A 23,041-nucleotide genomic window follows, 5' to 3' on the forward strand; every position below is an offset into this window, starting at 1 on the left:
ATGTATTGTTGAAGATGCTTTGTTAAAATCCATTTTATTTTTACTCTACTTCTAAATACTAGTGTGGAAAAAAAACAGTTTTAAATTCACTTTTTGGAAGCATCGCCTACGGTGCCTCAAAAAAGACTTTCTGTTATATGTTATATATTTTACAGAAGACCGGAAAAGAGAAAAATGAGCCTTGTGTTTGTTGGCTGCTATTTAAAGTTTTATTGGATATACAATTAATATTTTTAGGCATGTATGCTAAGGTAATAACATATTATCTAGCCAAAGTTCCGTTTTCCACTATTTCTGTGAGCAAAAAAAAAAAATGGGAAAGCAGAAATAGCTAAATATTTTGATAAACAAATAAAAAGGCGAAAACCATTCAGTCTAATCGATAAATATCTTGTTTAGTTTGAGAGAATAGGATAGGAATGAAAATTTTGGAAAATTGAACATTACACCTTTTGAATTACTGCAGCCAGTAAAATCCACCAAACGATGACAACTTTTTCATACATTACATAATGTATGTAATCCCCCTCGCTAGTCAGGCTTCTCTTGAAAAAAGCTTCTTCTTAGGTCTCTGACACCGCTCCTCAGAAGAATCGTATTGTTAAAACGCTTCCTCCACGAGAAGCTTAGCCTACGCACACATTTCTATATATGGCGGACAAAACAGAACAAACAGAAAAGTCAACTTTAAGCTAACCTTTGCTTTCTCAAGCTGGGCCAGGGCTTGTCGTTCCGTTTCCCTGCGAAGCGCTTCTCTCTCTTCGTCAAGAGAGAGATCAGAAGATGGGTGGGAGTAGTTTGAGTCTGCTGATCCCTAAAAAGACAATATAGGCCTACCATTAAATTGGGTTTTTATCCCAAACGAAATGATGATTATTTGAGAAAAAATGTATAAAGAAGTAAATCCATAGAAAAGAAAACGAGACGCTGGAAAGACAATTTCCGAATTGTGGGTTGAATAGTCTTCAACTGTAACAAGAGGAGTACAAAATGGGTGTATTGACTATGCATTCCCTTTTTTCTTTACTAAGATTTTGGCAACAAAACTTAAACCTTTTCCAAGCAACTCAAAAATAAGGTAGAATTTAATCCTGATAAAAATCATGTTTTTGTTGCTTTTGGGAACATGCTTAGAGTGTTGTTCCACAAACAACTCTGCAAAACCACCTATTTGCCGAATAAGTCCTTTTTTCCTGGAATTCTCTTGTAGTAAAACTAGTTTTTTTTCAAAAAATATTTGAAGTCTTGCATGTTTGCGTTTAATTTTTTTTCTTTAGTTTAAATTTTTTAACTTCATTTCTATTTTGAACTCGTATCAGAAATAGGGGTATCGTTTGGGGGTAGGCGGGCAATGGGGCAGTTGCCCCCCATAATGTGGAGAAAGAAGTATTATATTCCCCATGCCTATCCAGATATGGAACCCTCTTGCCCCCCCCCCGATACAAATGCTGGATATTCGTCCTTTTTAGAAAACATAACGTCATTGTGAAAGCAATTTATTCTATTCGCACCTGATCTTTTCTCCTAGTGTAGATCTTTGCAGTGCTTAAATTGATATTTAAATTCTATTTTCAACTATTTTTCTCTAAACAGAGCGATTTTTTTTAGGTCAATGGTTTGCCAACAAATAAACGTTCAAATGGGATTAAGTCCATTTATTAGACAGTAAAAACAGATACAAAAGTCCGGATATTTCGCCCACATGTACAGCGATCGTCATTAGCAGGTATACTAAAACATTAAACTCAAAACCAACGTATTTATACAGAACTAAACAATTACTTCCGGTTCAATCACTAGATTTGTCTGAGAGAGTTCAGTAGCTGGGTTCATCCAAAGTATTGAGTTGTAAATTTTCTTCTTTAAAGTCGCCTAAATTTAAACTGAATTTCTAATAAAGGTGGCAAAATCTTCTTCGTCTTCTAATTGCAAAAGAAATGTTGTTGGGTTTATAGTTATGTACTTGATTGGTCACATCTCACCACATATACGACATATTTTCGACGTACTATCTTAAATTATGTATCTAAAATATGATAACAATCGCCGCATAATAATAATTTATTATAAGCCAAAAAACAGGCCATACAGAACAGTATTCTTAATCACACTCCACAAGAAAAATAACATAAATATCAATTTTCACTCATTGAGTCAACGCTTCATTTACAAATTTACATAACTGCCTGATTGTCATTTTTACAGTCGTTTTAATGAAAACCGGGAAATAACAGTTTCCAACCTCAAAAAACTTTTAACATAAAATAGAAAGTTGCTTGCCCACGGTGTGAAAAATGGCCACAAACACAAAAACAATGTTAAATCTGGGGCAAGAATAATCCGCATTTGCATCTGGGGCCACCCTCTTTATTTCAAATATTCTTTTTACATTTTGTAGTGGCAGGTCATTCGCTCGGATCTGAAACCAAGTCCTCAATGTCTCCCCCAGTAATCCTAGTTTAAAATAATATTTGAATCCAAATATATATTTTACCTGGTACTAAAACTTAACTGCCTGGGTCCACTTTTGGAGTTTCTGGTATTTTATTATTTCAACAGTAATAGCAAAAAAAGACTCACGCTGATTTGAGGGTCCTGGCCCCTCATTCCAAATATATGATAATCCTAATCCATCTAAAACATTTTTTATTTGATACGGCCACGATCTTTTACGTTTCGACCGTAGCATTTCCACATAAGCTGCTTTTGCTAACCTATCTTCTGACAGACTTAGAACCTTTAGCCAGTACCGGATCATCTGTGCTAATCTACTCATTGTCAGCGAAAATATACCCAGGTCACCCTTTATAGCCTGATTGTGGGTCGTTACGTGAAGACCAATTAATCTCTTAAAATGTTGCAGCTGAATTGATTCCAATTGTGGTGCCAGGTCATCCCCCCAAAGTTCCGCTCCTTAATGGATAGTAGGCAAAACTTTAGAATTAAAAACATATTTATGCATTTTTAGATCTTTTATACTTGAAAGCCTTGAATTACGTAAAATGGCAGCTGAAACTGCTTTCCCTCTCTTAATCATCTGTATATGTGGTCGAAATATGAAGACTTTAGTACATGTTTTCACTGTCTAATAAATGGACTTATCTCCATTTGAACGTCTATTTATTTGTCATAGAAAGGCAAGGTGGTCTTGGAAATAAATACCTAATTTAGGTTATTACGCCAAAATATGTCAGTGATTAATTTTGATTTTTATGCATTTTCTTTATTTTTACTTACACTTTGGTTTGCATTGAGTCGTTTTAGTAAAAAAGAGATTTTCTAAATTCAATCATGTAAGAATTTATAGTCTGTATAGCTGGGTGGCTCTATGGAGCCAAAGCCCTAGACATGCTTCACATCTGTCCAATTCAAAACACTCAAGAATAATAGAGATAGTGTCAATGACAATCAGAAATTGGCCTCAGGGGAGTATTATAATGTCTTTACTTCCTGTCTCCCTGGTTTGAAACAAGGAACAATGTATATACACCGAGGACCTACACACCAAGCCTTTTCACCGTTTGTCTTATTCTACTTCTACATTTCTAAGGGACAAGACTTAAAATCCTTTTTAGTTTTTGCTGTTCGGCTCGTGCTATCTATCTAACTTAAGCTTTCGTAAAGGATGCAGTGCAATCAGGGGTGCAGCTAGGGTTTTGAGTTTGGAGGGGGGATATATAAGGTTTTTAGTTTGGAGTCTAATGTGTCGGCACTGCGCGGCAGTCCCCTTTCCCCTTAGCTGCACCCCTGAGTGCAATCAAACAGTACATCTAATTTTGTCTAAATCCAGTCAACTAAATTACAAACAAAACTTGTAAAGCGCAAAATAGATCACAAGACACTAAAATTTAATAGTGTAAAAGTTAAAATAGTTATAAATATTTATAAAACACAAAATAGATCAAGAGACACTAAAATTTAATAGAGTAAATCTTTACTACTCTGCATAAATATTTTTCAAATAATATAGGAGTGTTTTAAAGAATTTTGAATTGCAACAGTGTCGTATTTATAATCCAACCTAAAACAAAAACTACCATCTTTTGAGAAGCCAAAATTGGCCTACGCTAGCACCAAAAGGCAGACCTACACTTCCACTTTATCTGAAAAATTCCGAGAGATCCTGAAACATCATTCTCCCTTGACTACCTTCCCTTAACATACTTACAAGCTCCTCAAGAGAACAGTAGAGCGAGAGATCAGAAAGGCACTACGTAACCACCTGCGGAAGAAATGTGAAGACTGTGAAGTACTGTTCAAGAAGGGGAACTTCAGAGCAGTTTTCAGAATGGTACGCGAGTTAAGCCAAAAAAAGGAGCCACAAACGTCAGTGATCCTGGACAGAGACGGAAATGAGATTAGCGATGCAAAGATGAAACCTGAAAGATGGGAAAAATGCTTTAAAGATAAATTGAAGCTCTTAGTAACTGCGGATCCTGAAACACTAACCCGCTTCCCCATACCCAACCAAGAAGTCAGACCACCATCCCCATCCAAGTCAGAAACCGAGTCAGCAAACAAGTCGCTCAAACATAGAAAATCCCCTGGTCCAGACAGTCACCGCTGTACTCATTAACGTCGGAAGGGACGATGTAACAGATATGTACCATGCCATTGTGTCTGCGGTGTGAGAAACTGGCCACGTACCCGTCAGTGGTACAAGGCTGCCATTGTACCCATTCACAAAAAGGGGCCAAGGAAAGAGTGCGGAAACAACCGTCTGATCAGCCTCACGAGCGACCAGTTACGTGTCCTGAAAATCCTACTCCAACGCACACAAGTAACAACTGCCTTTGCCATTGGAGAATATCCGGTCGGCTTCCGCCCTGGGAGATCAAAAATCGATCAGATATTTGTCCTTCGACAACTCATGGAACGATACATTGAATTTAAACAAGAACTCTACCAACTATTCTTTGATTTCCGTCAGGCATTTAACCTGATATGGCGCAAAGGACTCTGGCATATCCTCCTTCACCACGGGATCCCCTTAGAGATAGTTCAAATAATCAAGAGTCTGTAGGACTGGTTCCAAGGCCAAGTAATAACCGTTGATGGATTGTCTGAAGAGTTCACAACTTCGTCAGGGGTTTTCCAGGGTTACATCTTATCACCACATCTCTTTAACCTCTTTCTAAATGCCGTTTTGTCACTGATGCAGTGAATGTAGCCCAACACTAAGAGGGCTGCTAATAGACAATCTTGCCTACGCTGCTGATATTAATGCGCTACCTAACCCTACACAAGAACTGCAGGCACAAGCTGATAAACTACAATACCTAAAAGCCGTTCGGGATAGAGATCAATGCCAGCAAGACCAAAGTCATGGTAACTAAGAGACGTGAACTGGACAACCCGCCCATTATCACCATAGGTGGGAGACAGGTTAAAACTATTAACCACTTCCTGTATCTTGGTAGCCAAGTCTCCTCAGATAATTGCCATAGCTCTGACGTGAAACAACGACTTGCACTTGCTAGCTCTAGCTTCCGAAAACTAGCCAACCTCTGGAAAAGTAGTCTCCTATCCAAAAAACTCAAGTTGCGCCTATTCAACAGTTTAGTAATCCCCATAGTTTTTTATCCATGCGAAACATGGACCCTAAAAACCGAAGACGAGAGAAAACTATTAGCTTTTGAGATGAGATGCCTCCGGCGCATTGTTGCAATCAAATACACTGACCGAATCAAAAATGTGGAAGTACGTCAAAGGCTCCAGTCCACTGAAACCATTCTCAGTAAAATCAAGAAACAACAACCACGTCAAGCGAATGGAGCTGAGCCGCCTCCCGAAAATCGAACTTGAAGGATCCCTCCATGGCCTTCGTCCACGAGGCTGACCACGAAAACGATGGATGGAGAACTTCCACTTCGACAACTTCAAGATAGCCCAGTTATCACGAATTGCACCAGACAGAGAAATGTACCGAGCCCTCACGCATGAGCTAGCAAGAGGAGTGGCCCCAAAACGTCCCACGAGGATGGCCGGGACCTAAGTAGCAAGTATCACTATCTTCTAAATGGTATCTAGTGGGTTAAAACTTTTTCTTTTAATGGTAGCTTTCACATTGGCCAATAGTCCGCAGTCAAGAAAGGCAATACCGTGTGAATATGGGCGAAAGTTAAGTATTTTGAACGATATTGGCCAAACATTGCAATATAACCAAATTGTTCATTAGGCTGATTTTTGCCTTTGTGTCACAAATGCCGCCAAAATCTTTTTTCCACTTTTATGGAGTTGCTACTGAGGCTCAGTTCTTCAGCAATGAACAGAAGTGCTAAGCGTCGATTATTAGGGACCATTTAATTGCATTGTTGGGTTTTTCAACAGGTAACGACCTGGAACTTGAGTTTTAAGTTCCAATCTTGTTGGATGAGCCAACATCATTTAATGGCAATTTTACTTGCCAAACCATCATGATAATAATCCTTTCACAACAATCCAAATTTTGTTACTGGAAAACTTGAAATTAGAAAGAACCTGGCAAAGTGTTTTCATGTAAACAACTTCACAATGGTGCTAACTCTTTAGCTGTCGGACTGATTAATAAGAAACTTTGCAAGAAATTCAGAAGAAAATTTTTGAGGGGTTGAGGGGCAATAAAAGAAAAACTGCAAATCAGAAAACTAAATGAAAGACATAGGAATTTATGGGGGAAAACATGTTAAATTTGAATTATGAGGTAGCCAGGTTCGAAATCCTTCCCCTCTGTACGCTAGAGCTCCTGTCTATCCTGCATGCCATACAAAAATTGTTTACGCTGTTTCTACAAAATCTGCCCAAGATATTTTTCATTACACTTTGCGTTTTTGTCAGGAGGATTTTACGCTCATATGTACCAGTGGATTGGCTGAGGGGGTTCAGGCCCTCTACTTTCCTGAAAATGAAAATACAATACAAGATAAACATACATTTCCCCATGCTGACACAAGAACTATAATTGTTAGTTACTAGCACTAACTACAGGAGGCATAAGTAGACGACTATTCTAAACATAAAAAAAAACATTAAGTATCTAATCTAACAGTTAATTCTTACCAACTGCTTGTACTTGGACATAGGTTAGTGAAAGTCAAACTAAAAAGAAATATAAATAAAGAAACATTCCTAGAATAAAATCAACACTAACTTTTTTTAGGTCTGATACATGGAAGCAGGGGCGTCCAGAGGGGCGTGGGGCTCGCCCCCCCCCCAACTTTATGGCATTTGGTTAAATTTTCGCCTTCGGTGAAATTTTCGGCAGAAATTTTGCAAAATCGACCGAAATTTAACAAAATTCTTGATTTCTGAAGAAAATTCAGTATAAATCAGGTAGCGATTCGGTAAAATTTACGGAGATCACCCCCCCCCCCAATGAAGTGATTCTAGGAAGCTCCTGTATGGAAGTGCTATCCAAACTAAACTACTATTTCTGCCCAGGGCTGCCATTAAGAATTTGAAAATGTCTCAAGTTTGAAGGAAAAACTATATATTAAGCAGGTGATATCGATATATTATGCAGTATTAACAGCTTAATATTAATGAATGTCAATAGCATATATTCAGCATACTTATTTTCAGTTATGCTAATTACTCAAACAGGGACGGATCCAGGATTTTTCTTTAGGGGGCGCAAAATAGGTTGATCCGATAAAAGAAAAATTTGGGGGGGGGCGAAATAGGTTGATCCGATAAACTTGCGTTAGGAGCAAGTTTAATTAATGCAAACTTGAGTTAATTAAGTAAATTACACTACTTTAGACTACGATAGAATGTGCGCGCCCCCTCGCCCCCTGGATATGCCACTGTGCTCAAATGCAACACATCCCAAGGAGGGGCAGTCCCGCTTTTGGCTGGGAGGGATAAATTAAATACTAGGTTTCCAAGCAAACATGGAACGTAGAACAATACGATCTATACTGTTTTATCATGTGTCTTGAGCACGAATTTTTTAGACAGAAATATTAGAAAAAAAAGACACTTGATAAAGAAGTTAGAAGAAGTTGAAAACTACTGGATTGTGTAGTGACTACCACAGGGTGCAACAAATGTTTCTATTAGGTCAAGCAAACTAACATTATGGCTGGATTGGTTATGTTTTTCAACGACTTTTCCCGGTCACTAAAGTTTAAAACATAATTCAAAATAGTTTAAATATGTTAGTTAACAACACTTTGTATGTAATAAAGGGCAACTAGTTGACTATGCCATTGTTTCTACCTGTTTTTTCTTTGGTTCTAATCTTTTTTTTCAATCGTGGTTGTCACACAATAGAAAAAAAATGAAACTTAGTGTCAATGTTACAAACTCAGTGTCAATACTACAATCAGATTGAGACTCTCCTACCTCCCCTTGAAAAATACCTCCCATCACATCCCTACCTCCCATCAGATAGTTTATCGCCCAGCCATGCACAAAAATGTTTCTGCATGAAACGAAAAAACGTTTCAAAAAAATACTTAAGCAAACCTGAGCAAATAGTTTATTATATCCTTGATATCCCATCATATTTCAGGCACATAATTATATTTATGTTTCCCTGGGTGTCCAAGGAGGATCCGTTCATTACTGAACCGCATGCAAAATCCTGAAAGCTCCAAGTACTCGATCGATTTAGTTCCCAGATATGAACTTAGGGAAAAGTCCTGCCTACGAGAATTCAGCGTATGTTTTTCATTCCTGTATGCATTCTAGATGGAATTTGTTATTTAGTTGAATGTTTTACGGCTGTGGAGTTGAGAAAAAATATATCAAAATTATTGAAAAGTTGTCTACTAATGAAAATCAAGCCTGATTAGAGTAGGGCTCCATTTGAATAATCAGTTCCGGAAGTTATACAGTGTTGTTTGTCATTTTCAGGGAATGCCAGCCGACGGCAACGATTGTACCTTGTTTTATCTGTACCGTCTTCGTTGTGGCCAATGCGGCAAATATAACGATATTACAGAATTACAAGAATAAGATTTATTATATCCTTTGTTACGAGATGGTTTATGCTTAGTTAAGAGCAATGTGTCTCCCGTATATTTTTTTTCAGGGGGAACACTCAATCGTTGGCTATAGTAAAGAGCCATAAGCCTCCAATTTATTACTTAATTATCTTTTTTTTCCGCGAGGTCCCCTCATATAAAAAGGCTGGCTATAGGAATTTCGCATGGGGCTCAATCCACTGAAAATTAGAAGCTTTATAGCCCTCTTATATTCTACTCGACCCCCCTCTATTGAGTTTTTCTATAAAGCCACCACCCCCCTTCGATAACCTACAAAGACTTCTGATAAAAATTTTATGATAGCCATTCTGTTGAATATTTATTCAAAAGATCCGATAAATGTGCCTCTGGGGATGACATAGCCCCTACAGACCTTGTGACAAAGACCATAAGTAATGCAAATTAGTAACTGCTTAAACATGTGTCTGATAGTGTAATGGGGGGGGGGGGCTTTTTTATTTTGGGTGTTTGATTGGGTTGAAATTTTCAGGGATCGTTCTCTGAACCAAAAGAAACAAACATTTTATCAAGTGGGGGAAGAATCATAGGGGTAGGGTATACAAATTTGGTCTCTAGGTACTTTTTTTTAATTTTGCTCTGTGGGCCCCTCTTGGAGTAGAAACTATCTCCGGCGCTCAGGGGTGAGTTTAAATTTTCAAGGGGTTTTGAAGGCCAAATAAGCCTCAAATTTTGACTTCGAGGGGGTTGCAGAGGTAGATCAAAATAAAATAGGTATCCAGGCTATCAAAATGAAATCTCAATATGTATTCACAAAATCCTTAATATCTTAGCAACGTTAGATGAAAATTAAGCTGAAAATTTTAGAGTGTTAGGAGGAGACAGGAGGCAAGAGAACTTCATGTTTCGTGATTGAAGGGAGGAGATTTTAAAGGGAGGAAGGACTAAAGAATACATACTTCTGACCCACCTAAGAGTTTTGTACTATTAGCCCGAAGTAGTGAGGTAAATCAAAAGACAGTATATTTGCCCAGGCTATAAAAATAGTGTATTTTTGATAATTCACGAACGATTGGGGGGACTGAGTTAAAACTTTAGGGATAATTTTTGAACGGTAAAGGGACTCAAAAAATTCCCCTTAAAAGAAAGGGATTAGGATGTAACATATTTTGGTCTTCTGTTGTTCTATCCGAAAAAGAACCTATATTTTTTCTTTAAAGCTTGAAACTTATGACCGGAGGTCATTGGGTCATGGAAACACTTACGAACAGAAAAAAAGGGGGGAATCTTTTTCGCCTGAAAGTCAGCCCATAAATTTTTTTTATCACATGAGACTCCAAATACTTTTCATTCAGCCCGCTTGCTTGACTTCAAAGTATTGGTGATTCCAGACTAAAAGACATGAGATGCTCAAAAACAGGTCCCTATATTTCGTCTCTCCATTTATAGCTTCAGATGACGATCTGTGTGTAAATAATTTTTACACGCAGAAAACTAATTTCAAACTAATTTTGGCTGCAATGTGTTTTTGCACCGTAAAATGGACCCAAATTTTGTTAGTCTTTGATATTTGTATCAAACAGTTCGTGGTAACGAACTGTAAGTAAGGAGCGACCCGGCTCAGTAGTAACCAAAATTTTAAAAACAGATTTTTAAACCAATAGATACATCAAAGGAACCATATTTTTATGCTGATTTCAAATATATAAGTTTCATCAGGTTTAATCTTACCCATTAAAAGTCACGCTCCTGAGAAAATTTGCCTTATTTTCAAAACAAGGGAGAAACATCCCCTAAAAGTCATAGAATCTTAATAAAAATCACACCATCAGATTCAACGCATCAGAGAACCCTACTGTTTAGGTTTCAGGCTCCTTTCTGCAAAAATGTGGTATTTTGTATTTTTTGCCAGAAGGAAGATCACGTATGCGTGTTTGTTTTTTTGTTTGTTTTTTTTTCAAGGGGTGATCGTATCGACCCAGTGGTCCTAGAATATAGCGGGAGGGCTCATTCAAATATAAATAAAAAGTTCTAATGGCCTTTTTAAGTGACCAAAAAAATTGGAGGGCAACTAGGCCCCCTTCCACGCTCATTTTTTCCCAAAGTTACCTGATTAAAACTTTGAGATAGCCATTTTGTTCAGCATGGTTGAAAAATACAATAACTATGTCTCTGAGGACGGCTTGATCTCCCACAGTCCCCGGGGGAATGGCTGCAACTTATGAACTTTGCCCAATGTTTACATATACATACAAGCGATCTCAGCCTTCATAAGCATATATTTATCACAAAAGTTTTACCCATACTGCATTAAGGGGCAGAAATTTGGGGCTACCAGACTGCACAAGGATTAGAAACTCTACAACTACAATACTACAGGCATGCATATGGGCTACATAAAACAACTCACTCTCTAGTATTTAAAGGTGACCTAGGCATCTACAGTTTAAAAATACGAAGAAAGATACAGATGATCAAGTTTTGGCTCAAAATCCTGAATTTACCCAAGGAAAGACTTATTTTTGCTGCTTATAAAGATCTTCTCACCCAAAAAAGTAAAACCACTTGGACAGCACAGATCAGAAAAATATTACAGGAAACAGGCTTTTCAAACGCGTGGAATGGAGGACAGGGACCACTGGACCAAGAAAACTTCATAAAGGAATTCCAAACAAGATTGCACGACCAGGAAATTCAACTTTGGTGGACAGCTTTAGATATGTCGACTAGTCTTACTTTGTATAGAGATATAAAGCGGATTTATGGACAGGAGACATATTTGAAGCTGGGATTACCTAGTAAGTATATGAAAACGTGGATTCAGCTTCGAGCCAATTGTCTACCAATACAAGGAAAAGAAGTTTGGAAAAATAGAGAAGGTCCGGACACGCAGCGTACTTGTCTAAAATGTGGTGAGATTGGTTTTGGGCTGGGTCATTTCCTCCTGCGATGCCGGCGGCTTTCTCATATAAGGAGAGAAATTTTGAAAGAGGGTAATGATTGGCTACTTCGGAGGATTTTAAGTTCAGATTCACCACAAACAGTAGTAAGTGTGGTAAATTTTGCATTGAAAGGTATGAATGTTGATTAAAAGGATAGTGATTTTAGTATGTCTTCATATTATTTATCCTTTTTCTTTTCTTTTTGTTTTGTATATGGCTGTAAAAAAGCTTTAATAATACATTATTATTATTATTATTATTATTATTATAGTACTGGTTATTGGGAAGTATACAGAAGTTTTCAGGGAGATTTTTTTCTGGTAGTTTTTTTAGGGGGGGGGGGCTACGTGGGAGGGTCTTTCCATGAGGGTAGTTTTCATTGGGAAAGGTACATTGCTATGAAATGGGTGCCGGATTTCCCATCATTATTCAAAAAAACAATCAGAAATTAAATAAAAAAACAATTTGTTCAACTGAAAGTAAGGAGCAACATCAAAACTTAAAACGAACAGAATTTATTACGCATCTGATTGGGTTCGCCCCCTAGTCATTACCTCGCTCCTTACGCTAAATTTTTTTTTGTACTTTCATCAGTGCTATTTATGCTAATTAACGGCCTTTGTGATTAAGGGGTCATTCTTAAATAATTGGAACAAAATTTAAACTTTAGCTTAAAGAGCGAACTCCCTCATATACATAATAAAAATATACGAATATAGAAGTTCGTAACGTAAGTTAATTCGTAGTTTACATTATAGAAAAATTTTTGGAAAGCCATTTTTTCAAAAAAAAGTTAAATTAACTTTCAAATTTCATTTCAATTCCTACTATATTATGACCCAAGATCAGAGTTTCATTGATTCAAACATATTCAGAAATTAAATAAAAAACAAGTTTTTTTAACTGAAAAAAAAAAGCGACATTAAAACTTAAAACGAACAGAATCCGTCTATGAAAGGGACTTTCCCCTCCTTATCGCCTCGCTCTTTACGCTAAAGTTAAGCTCTGTTTCACAACTTTATTTTTTAAAACAATAAAAAACTTCAGCATAAAGAGCGAGGCGTTGAGGAGCGGACAGCCCCTTTCATATACGGAGTAATTTCTGTTCGTTTTAAGTTTTAATGTCGTTCCTTACTTTCAGTTAAAAAAAACTTGTTTCTTAATTATTTAATAAATTATAGGAGATGAAGACAGGGCTAGGTAGGCCTGAACGAAAACAGAAAATTTTTGAAGATTTGTTGTAACTATTTCTGACACCTGAAGCTATTCCCGGATTTTTTTTTTTTTTTTTTTTTTTTTTAGAGTAGCTAAGATTAAACAGAAATGTGCGTAATGACCAGGGGATCTCAGAGAAAATTAAAACATTGCCTAAAAGCAACGAAGACAAAAGTTGTTTCATAAAATTGTTTCAATGGTTCGTGACGCGAAAATAGGCCCAAGTTATTTTTTGTCCCCAGTCAGCTAAAAACTTCCTTTGCATGTATACTGGGTCTTAGAAATACAGGAGAAAAAAAGATTGGAAAAAAAGTTGATTGCTTCGACTTATGAAATCTTACGGTGGGTTCAATGACGTTTTTCCTAAATCGGCGTAAGACTCCAGGTTTATTCGACTGGACCAAGGGGACCCTAGTGAGGACGATAGATCTTGAATAAAAATTTAGTTTTATTGATTCTTTGCGCGACATGCTTGAATTTTTATGCTGACCTGTTTTGAACTTTCAGGATATGAATACACGTCACTTGAAATTCCAGGACCAAGGGAACATCAATTAGAACAATAGATTAAGGAACTAAATCTGGCTGTGTTTATTTGTGAAGTTCTTTTTTTTTCTAAGACAAAAAAACGAAAATCATTATAATAGATTACCTTGAAACACAATTGCAACAAAATACAACATAAAATGATTGTTTCGACGTAATGGTGAATTAAGATACATGTATATTCAAGGGTATCTGCAGGATGGGGGCAGGATAGTTTCAGCCCTGTAGAAGACCAAAAGCTACGCAGATTTCCAATTCATATCAATAATACTGCCTCTTTCCATTGTCCACATTTCTCTTAGTTAAACCATAATTACAAATCTATCACAAACAATTACTGTTACTGTCAGGAGCGTTCCGAGCCTCTTTTCATTGGGAGCGGGCGATATTCGTAGATTAAACCGAATCGCTACCTGATTTCCGAATTTTCCGCAGAAATCAGGAAATTAGCAAAATTTCTGCCGCAATTTTCGCCTTCGGTGAAAATTTTACTGAATGCCAAAAAAGTTAGAGGGGGTGGTGTGCCCCCCTCCACCCCGCCCTCTGGATGTCCCTGGTTATTGTTGATTAAAAACAGGGATGATACCTGTTAATAATACGGAACAAACCCGAGAAGTGAAGATAGGTTAATCCTAATGAAATATGACCTACATCTAACCTTTAGTTCATATAATAATATAATTTGGGCTATATATTTGCACATTAGGGGGGGGGGGTAATATAATATTTGGACAGCACCCCTAACCTAACCCCCACAGCCCCCTAATGTGCAAATATATAGCCCAAATTATACAAGCCCAATGCATTCTGTCTTAGTCCAATACATTGTATCACCCGTCACATGTTTTTGTAGCTATAAAACCTGTTGTCTGAGATATAACTTAAGTTATATCTAGAGCATTAAGTAGCAAACTGAAAAAGAACTTCATAAATATTCATAATATTAGCCAACAATAAAACAATGACAACTAAAAACGAACAAAACTTAGTTTAGAAAAGCATTTTAAAAAAAATCGTCAAAGAAATGTAAAGAGCCATATTAAAACCAAAGATAAGCAGAAATAAATTCGTATAATAGTTCAAACTTAAAATGAACAGAAGTTATTATCAATGATTAAATGGAACTCATAATGATCAGAAATTAAAATAAATAATCCCATCAAATATAAAGATAACTGATACTGCTATAAAGGAATAAATAAAGTCTAAAACGAACACAAATTCAAATGAATAATCAAGTTCAAATTAAAACGAACAGATATTGCCACAAACAGGTAAGAGCTACTGCCCCCTAAACTTTCTAAAGACCAAAGTGAACATTTGCACTTTATTGGAAAGAAGATACATTTTACACATTTTCTCTTTTATAATTATTAAATTGAAATACCCAAAATTGGTGAGACTTCCAGGAATAACAACGTACTTAACAATCAGTTAGTTTCATTAGATCTACCCAGTTAGCTTGATTACTATGTTGACTTCATTTTGTTTTATACTGATAATAATTTGAACAAACTTTGTCCACAGAGAAAGTTATTCAAAGAAAATTAAGAGCAACATGAAATTTAAAAAAACGAACACGAAAACGACCAGAAATTACAATAAATAGCCAATTCGAACTCAAAAGGAGTAGAAACTACCACAAAGAGGAGTAGGGTTAATGCTTTCTGTGTTTTCTAAAAACCAGAAAATAATTAGCACTTTCCTCCAACATCCCCCTTAACACTCACTGAAAGTTCTCCCTTAATACCCGCAGCTTTGGTAGCATTAGTAGTAGTCGTAATAGTAGCAGTAGCAGCAATTGCAGTAGTAATTGCAGTAGCAGTGTAGTAGTAGTACACGTGATTTAAACTCTCTACAAACTCAAGAAAGCTTGGTTTTCAGTATAGTTCTAGTTTTTCAGACTCTACAAATACATGGAAATATCACAAGCCAGTTTATTGTGAAACAGTTTGTTCAAAAGTATGCTGCATAAACCGCAAATCAGTAACTTCTGTTCGTTTTCAGTTTCATCTTTCCTCTTTACTTACATCAGGAAAACCTTTTTTGTCTTTTTTTTTCAGCTGTGATCGTATCAAACCAATAGTCCTAGAACAGCAGGGTATCAAACCAATAGTCCTAGAACGCCTCATCCAAACAGAAACAAAATGCTCTGGTGCCCTTTTTCAAGAAACAAAAGCCGTCATACGAGAGTTAAGGGATGTTTTCTACCATTTTGCGGCCCATAAGAGCAACTTTGAGCCAAAATGATGTCCACTCAAAATCCTAACGTAACCAAACAATTTGAATTTATCAAAATGCTACCTTTTCAGCTTCCTAGTTCGAAGACCATCGGAAAAACTTGTTCCTTGGTTTATTTACCTGCTTCCTCATCCCCTCCCCCTTTAAACAGTATTTGAAGTTCCTTTGACCCATGAATTTGGTCCCTGAAAGTTTCAAGCGGATCAGACAGCCAGGATAAAAAATCCCAACCCTTTTTTCTATTATAAACCTGTTGCTGAACGATGGACAGTGGGCTTATTGTAGGACCATTGCTCCTGGAGCTATATGAGTCGTGTCATTCCCATAGGTGTATTTGTTGGACCTCTCGGATATTTTCGACAAATGGCTATTTGGAAAAATTTACCAGACACCATGGGGAAGATGGGTGCCCGGGAGCAAAAAAGGTAGATATAGGGGGCATATTGCCCTCCAACAACTTCCAGCTTTCAAAAAAGGCACTATAAGTTTCACTTTTCAATTGAATGTGTCCCTATCCCGTCTATAATCACTCCTTTTATACGAAGTGGACGGGAAAAAAAGAAATCTACCTATGCAATTGGTAATGTCAGTAGTATGGTTAAATCTATTTGGCGGGGCCAATAGGGCAATACTCCGGTGGTGCCCTATCTTTTCATTCCAAGCAGACAGTACTCCCACCATTCCGGCGGTGCCTTTTTCCACCATTCCGGCGGGTGCCCTGTCCCACCATTCTGGCTGTGCCTTGTCCTGTCCCATAATGGAGTTACCAATCCCTCATATCCTCTCTGTTAACAATACACATACTCAACGAGATCTATCATTTCCTTAGAAAAAACTCTTCTCAACGATAAAAATGTTGTTACTTTAAAGGCCGCCATAGGAAATCGTTTCAAGCGGACATTTTTATCTCGAATTTTGCGATAAGGGTTTCTCGGAATGTTCTGTAAGAATGCCATCAATTAGAGCGGGCCTCCCGTTATCTCAGGCAAATGTTTCGTTATAAAAGAATAGAAGACATTGAATGAAGTTTTTATATGTATTCTACTAAACAATTGGTAGAGATCTTTTAGTCCTCTAATGGTATCGAGCTTATTATTGATTATCGATAATTTTTTATGAGTACAACAGGGCAGGTATCACTATCGTAATGTAATGGCCCAGTGCACATCGGCTTTTCATTACCGGGCTTGCGCATGAGTTTGGGCCCCCACATTCCCATCCAGGGCCCTGAGTCCCCCACCAGGGCTCCGAGTACACCAGGGCCCGAGCCTCAAAGCAGGGCCTGTATCCCCTACCAGGGACCTGATTCCCCCATGATCCCCCACCTTCAAGCCCCCTCCCGCAACTGTTTGTTTACTGATTGTTTTAACTTTTTTTCATATCTTAAAAATGGCATGTAATCTTTGGTAAGCATAGTTGTTTCAATTCTTTCTTATACAGCCGCCCTACTGGTACTCTATGGTTTATCATCAACACTACCTAGTTTATTATAATTTTAGTTTAGAGCTTTAGTTTAGGGTTATTGCTTAGTTTTAGTTTTAGAGTTTTGTTTAGTTTTAGTTTAGAGTTTTAGTTTAGATTTTTAGTTCAGAGTTTTAGTTTAAAGTTATATTACAGAGTTTTAGTTGATTTTTATGGTTTGGCTGGATTTCTAGGATTGCCCCTGATTTCTCCGGTATGGTATTGATTTTGATAAATTTGTCTGGATTTTAAGAGGGTGGCCTTAATCTATACAATTTGGTCTTGATTTTTATGAATTCATCGGGAGTTTATGTATTGGTCATGATTTTTAGAGGTTGGCCATGATTTCTAAGTTTTGATCTTGATTTCTATGGTTTGGTTATGATTTCTATGGTTTGGTCTTGATGTTCCAGAGATTGTCCATGATTTCTACAATTCAGCCATGATTTCTATGGTTTGGTCTCTATTTCTATGATTTGGTCTGTATCACTTGGGTTAGCCCTGATTTTTTAATGAATTCGTCTGGATTTCTATGCATTAGGTATGATTTCTATGAATCCTCCTGAATTTCTATACATTGCTTATGATTTCTATGGGAACTTTCAGGATTTCTATGGACCGGTCAGGGTTTCTAAAGTTTGTCATGATGTTTTTGGTTTAGTCTGGAATTTTAGGGTTGATCCTGTTTTATATGAATTCGTGTGGATTTCTATGATTTGCTTGTGATTTCTATGGATTCTTGTTTTCTTATGAAATAGTCTGGATTTCTAAGCATTCATTATGATTTCTATGAATTCCCCTGAACTTTTATGCATTGATTATGATTTCTACGGGATTTTTTTCTGAATTTCTGTGTACCAGTTGTGTTTTCTGCAGTTTCATCATGGTGTCTCTGGTATGGTCAGGAGTTTTATGGATTTGCCGGTGATCTCTATCAATTTATGTGGATTTTTATACAATGCTTGAGATTTCAAGGAATTCTTCCGGATTTCTATGTATTTCTATATGATGTTTTGGAGGATTCCCATGATTTCTACAGTTTGGTTTGGATTTTTATGATTTAGCCTTGATTTCTAGGTTTTGGTGTTAATATCTATGGCTTCCCTTGATTTCTACAGTTGGATCGTGATTTATATGAATTTTTTCGGATTCAAGAGGGTACCCCAAATTTTTGCCGTTTGGTCTTGAGTTTTGTGAATTTGTCGGGATCTCTATGTTCTGGTCATGATTTTTTAGATGTTGGCCATAAATTCACCAGTGGTCTGGATTTCTAGGGTTGTCCCTGATTTGTAAAGTTTGATCTTGATTTGTATGCGTTTGTCCAAATTTCAAGAGTATGTCCCTAATTCCCAGAGTTTGGTCGTGATTTTTAATGAATTCATCGGGATTTTTTAATTTTAGTTTAGAGTTTCAGTTTAGAGTTTTAATTTAGATTTTTAGTTTCGAGTTTTAGGTTAGTTTAGCGTTTTAGTTTAGATTTTTTAGTTTAGAGTTTTAGTTTAGAGTTTTTTTTTAATTTAGTTTAGTTATATTTTAACATTTCATTTTAAGAGTTTGAGTGTAGAGTTTTAGTTTAGAGTTTTAGTTTCGAGTTTAAGTTTAAAGTTTTAGTCTAATTTTAGTTTAGTTTTTGTTTGAATTTATAGTTTATTTTCAGTTTAGAGTTTTAGTTTAGATAGTCTAATTTTAGTTTAGAGTTTTATTTCAGAGTTTTAGTTTAGAGTTGTTTAAGCTTAGTTTTAGTTTAGATTTTTAGTCTAGTTTTATTTTAGAGTTTTAGTTAAGAGTTTTAGTTTAGAGTTGTTTTAGTTTAGTTTTATTTTAGAGTTTTAGTTTCGAGTTATATTTTAGAGTTTTATTTTAAATTTTTAGTTTAGCTTGAATTTAGAGTTTTAGTTAGGGTTTAGATTTTCAGTTTACAGTTTTAGTATAGAGTTTTAGTCGATTTCTATGGTTTGACGTGAATTTCTAGACTTGCCTGTGATTTCTACAGTTTGGTATTGATTTTTTTATGAATTTGTCTAGATTGTAAGAGGATGGCCGTAATCTACACAGTTTGGTCTTATTTCTTATGAATTTGTTGGGATTTCTATTAATTGGTCATGATTTTTAGATGTTGGCCATGATTTATACAGTTTGGTCTTGATTTCTATGGTTTGGTCTAGATTTCTAGGGTTGGCCCTGATTCTAATGAATTCGTCTGGATTTCTATGCATTGGTTATGATTTCTATGAATTCTCATGAATTTCTATGCATTCCTTAGGATTTTTATGGGATTTTCAGGATTTCTATGGACTGTTCATCATTTCTAAAGTTTTGTCATGATGTTGTAGGTTTGGTCTGGATTTTTAGGGTTGATCCTAATTTTTATGAATTTGTGTGGATTTCTATACATTGCTTATGAATTCTATTGATTCTTTTTATTATGAATTAGTCCGGATTTATATGCACCGGTAATGATTTTTATCAATTCCCCTGAACTTCTAGGCAGTGATTATGATTTCTACGGGTTTTCATCGGGCTGTTTCTGGACCGGTTATTTTTTGTATTGTTTTGTCTTGATGTCTCTGTTATGGTCTGGACTCTTATGTATTGACCCTTATTTTTATGACTTTATGTGGATTTCTATGCATTGCTTACGATTTCAACGAATTCAATCGGATTTCTTTGTATTGGTTACGATTTTTTAGAGGTTGCCCATCAGTTTGGTTTTGATTTCTAAGTTTTGGTCTTGATTCCTATGGTTTGGTCTGAAATTTTAAAGTTGTCCCTGATTTCAATAGTTTGGACTTGAATTTGTGAATTTTCTGGTTTTCAAGAGGATGTCCCTATTTTTACAATTTGGTCTTGATTTTTATGAATTCGTCTGAATTTCTATATACTGATCATGATATTCTTTAGAGGTTATCCATGATTTCTACAGTTCGGCCTTGATTTCTATGGTTTGTTCTGGATCTCTATGATTTGGTCTGTATTTCTAGGGTTGCCCCTGATTTCTACAATATGGTCTTGATTTTTATGAATTTGTCCGGATTTCAAGAGGATGCCACTAATTTCTAGAGTTTGGTCATGATTTTTAATGAAGGTTTCGGGATTTTCATGTACTGGTCATGGTTTTATAGGGGTTGGCCATGATTTCTACAGTTTGGTCTTGATTTCTATGTTTTGGCCTTGATATCTATGGTTTCGTCTAGATTTCTAAGGCAGTATGGTCTTGATTTTATGAACTTGTCTGATTTTCTATGCATCCTGATATCCTGCATCTAGGGTGCCTGAAGCCCACATATAACTGAATCTTTTTATTCAAATAACTTCATTCAAGTTAGGTTCATTTAGGTGCACTTAGCGTGGCGCACCGCACCAAGTGAACCGAAATGAACCAATTTTCAAGAAAAAACAGTTGGGGAAGGTGGCCTTGAGGGTGAGAGGGCTCCAGGGGGACTCAGTTTCCTAGTGGGGTCTCAGACCCTGGTGAAGGAGTTTGGCCCTGGATGGGAATGTTGTGGCCCAAACTCATGTGAAAGCTCGGTAAAGGAAAACCGATGTGCACTGGGCCATTACATTACAATAATGAACTCATAATCGGTTATCAATAATCAATAATCAGCTCGATACCATTAGAGTACAAAACGATCTCTACCAATTCTTTATTAGAATCCATATAAAATACTTCATTCAATGTGCTTTGTTCTTGTATAGCGAAACATTTGCTTGAGATAACGGGAGGCCCGCTCTAACTGTTGGAATTCTTACTGAAAAATTCCGAGAATTCTTATCCCAAAACTCTAGATGAGAATGTCCTGTGTAAGTATAGATTCAGTCACTGACTAGTTAACACAAGAGAATTATATCATACTTTTTTGGATATTTTATCTTGGAAACTTGGTAAATTTTCCATTGGCTGTTTTCAGCTCTACCTTTTTTTGATCCCGCCCACTGTCATCAGTCGCTGCTAGGCATTCATACACAGAAGGTGTGCGGACGTATTGAGAGATTTTGCTTTTTTTCATTTCGTTATTTGCCGAAGCTATGCAAGTGGGAAACCGGGTGTTTGGTCAAATTATATATTAAAAGCTGTGGCCTTGCAAAAATAAGCGGGTGATACCTGTCAAAGGTGATGGAAGTAATTATGAAGTTTGCTGTTACGGAACTGACGAAATTAAAATAGTAACGTCCGAGAATATATGGGCTTTCGCGGAGAAATATGAAGAAGCGCTGAGAGATGGCAGAAAAAATGTTCAGAGAGCGATAAGGCTGTGTACGGAGGACTCGGAAGGTTTAGCCGGAGATTTATCTGAGTCGGTTAACTTGATGCAGTCAGAAATTGTAAACCTTCGTGACGGCATACAGGATGAAATTCGTAGGAGAGTGGAAGACCAGTGCAGTAGATTAGGGAGTTCTCCGGTGACACAGATTAAGTCAGATTTTCTTGATACTGTTGCGCAAGCTGTCTATGAGGCGATCGATCTGCAATTCAAGGGTAAATTTGAACTGCTTGAGAAATCACTTGGCGATTTGCGGGCAAGAATTGTTCAAAATTGCGCAAAGCTCCAAAAGCTTGAAACTAAGCTGGATGATATAAACCAGTCTTCTCTTCTGACTAAGGTCATTGTATCTGGGATAGACTCTCCCGCGCGTGATTTGCCTCACCTTGGTGAGAAAGTATTAGCTCAACTTAACAGTGAAATGGGACTCAATCTTGATAAATCCGTTGTCAAGGGTGCAAGGCGTTTGGGAGGTGCCTCGGAAATAAAAAATCCGATTGAACTTACATTTTTTACTGAGGCATCTGCAGTTGAGATCCTGCGCAATCGCAAGAATTTGAAAGGTACCCGAATCTATGTAAATGAGGCTCTAACCAGGGAAAGGCAAGAAATCTACAAGCTTGGGCGCAATAAGTTTGAATTGAAAAATGTATGGACTTTACGAGGTGTTGTTTATGTCAAGTGCGGTTCGCAAATCATTCCGTGTAAAACGATTTCCGCCGTAGTTCAGATTTGCAATGTGTCATATGAACCTGTCTTCTAAACTAAGAAGCAGTGAATTTTTCTTTTCTTTTTTTGTTTTATGGATCGTTTTCAGCGTTTTCTTGATTCTCGTTTGAAGTTAGAAGTTATTCTAAATTCAGCTACCGGAAGTGATAAAGATATGCCTTATGTAAATAATCTACCTGAATGTGATTATTCTTCAGGCGAGTTTCTATCGCATAAAACAAAAAGTTGTGATTTTCCGATCAGATCGTTACATGTAAATGCCCAGGGGCTACAAAGTGCATTCAATGAACTGAAGCTTTTGCTTGCATCTAGTCCTATAGACATTGTTGGAGTTTGCGAAACTTTTCTGTCTGCTAATACACCCCTTACAATGTTAGATCTGCACGGAATGAAGTGTATTTCGCGTACAAGGTGTCAGAATGCGAGAGGAGGTCAGATGCTGTATATTCGTGATGACTGGTCTTTAGTATTCTCAGTGATTTGTCTGTATTTGATGAAGGGTTATGTGAGACTATTTTTGTTGAAGTTGTACCTTTGGGCTGTAATCCATTTATTTTCGGGTCTCTTTATCGATCTCCGTCGGGTAACCCAAAAAGATTTTTTGAAGTTTTTGAACCGCTGTTGAAAAATCTGGAAGCGTTGAAAAAACCGCTTATTATTTCGAGTGATTTTAATTTTGATCTTTTGAATCTCGATGTTGGAAATAATAAGGAGT

The 23,041-nt window shown here is 36.8% G+C and overlaps 1 protein-coding gene across 4 annotated transcripts in view; it reads right to left on the reverse strand.

The window, feature by feature from the left end:
- Ca-beta (Calcium channel protein beta subunit) overlaps positions 1–23,041 on the reverse strand; it is a 295,614-nt gene that overhangs the window by 158,173 nt on the left and 114,400 nt on the right. For 2 of the 4 annotated variants that reach the window (XM_089096699.1, XM_089096700.1), the window contains one exon: positions 698–814. In XM_089096699.1, coding sequence (XP_088952825.1) covers positions 698–814 — 117 coding nt within the window. Of the gene's footprint in view, positions 1–697; positions 815–7,038; positions 7,078–8,448; positions 8,558–23,041 lie in introns of those variants that run through there. The other 2 variants (XM_089096702.1, XM_089096701.1) reach the window with 2 other exon arrangements.

The sequence above is a fragment of the Artemia sp. Qi Xiang Cuo genome, chromosome 11 (assembly GCF_049724085.1).
Source record: "Artemia sp. Qi Xiang Cuo chromosome 11, ASM4972408v1, whole genome shotgun sequence".
NCBI classification, from domain to species: Eukaryota; Metazoa; Arthropoda; class Branchiopoda; order Anostraca; family Artemiidae; genus Artemia; species Artemia sp. Qi Xiang Cuo.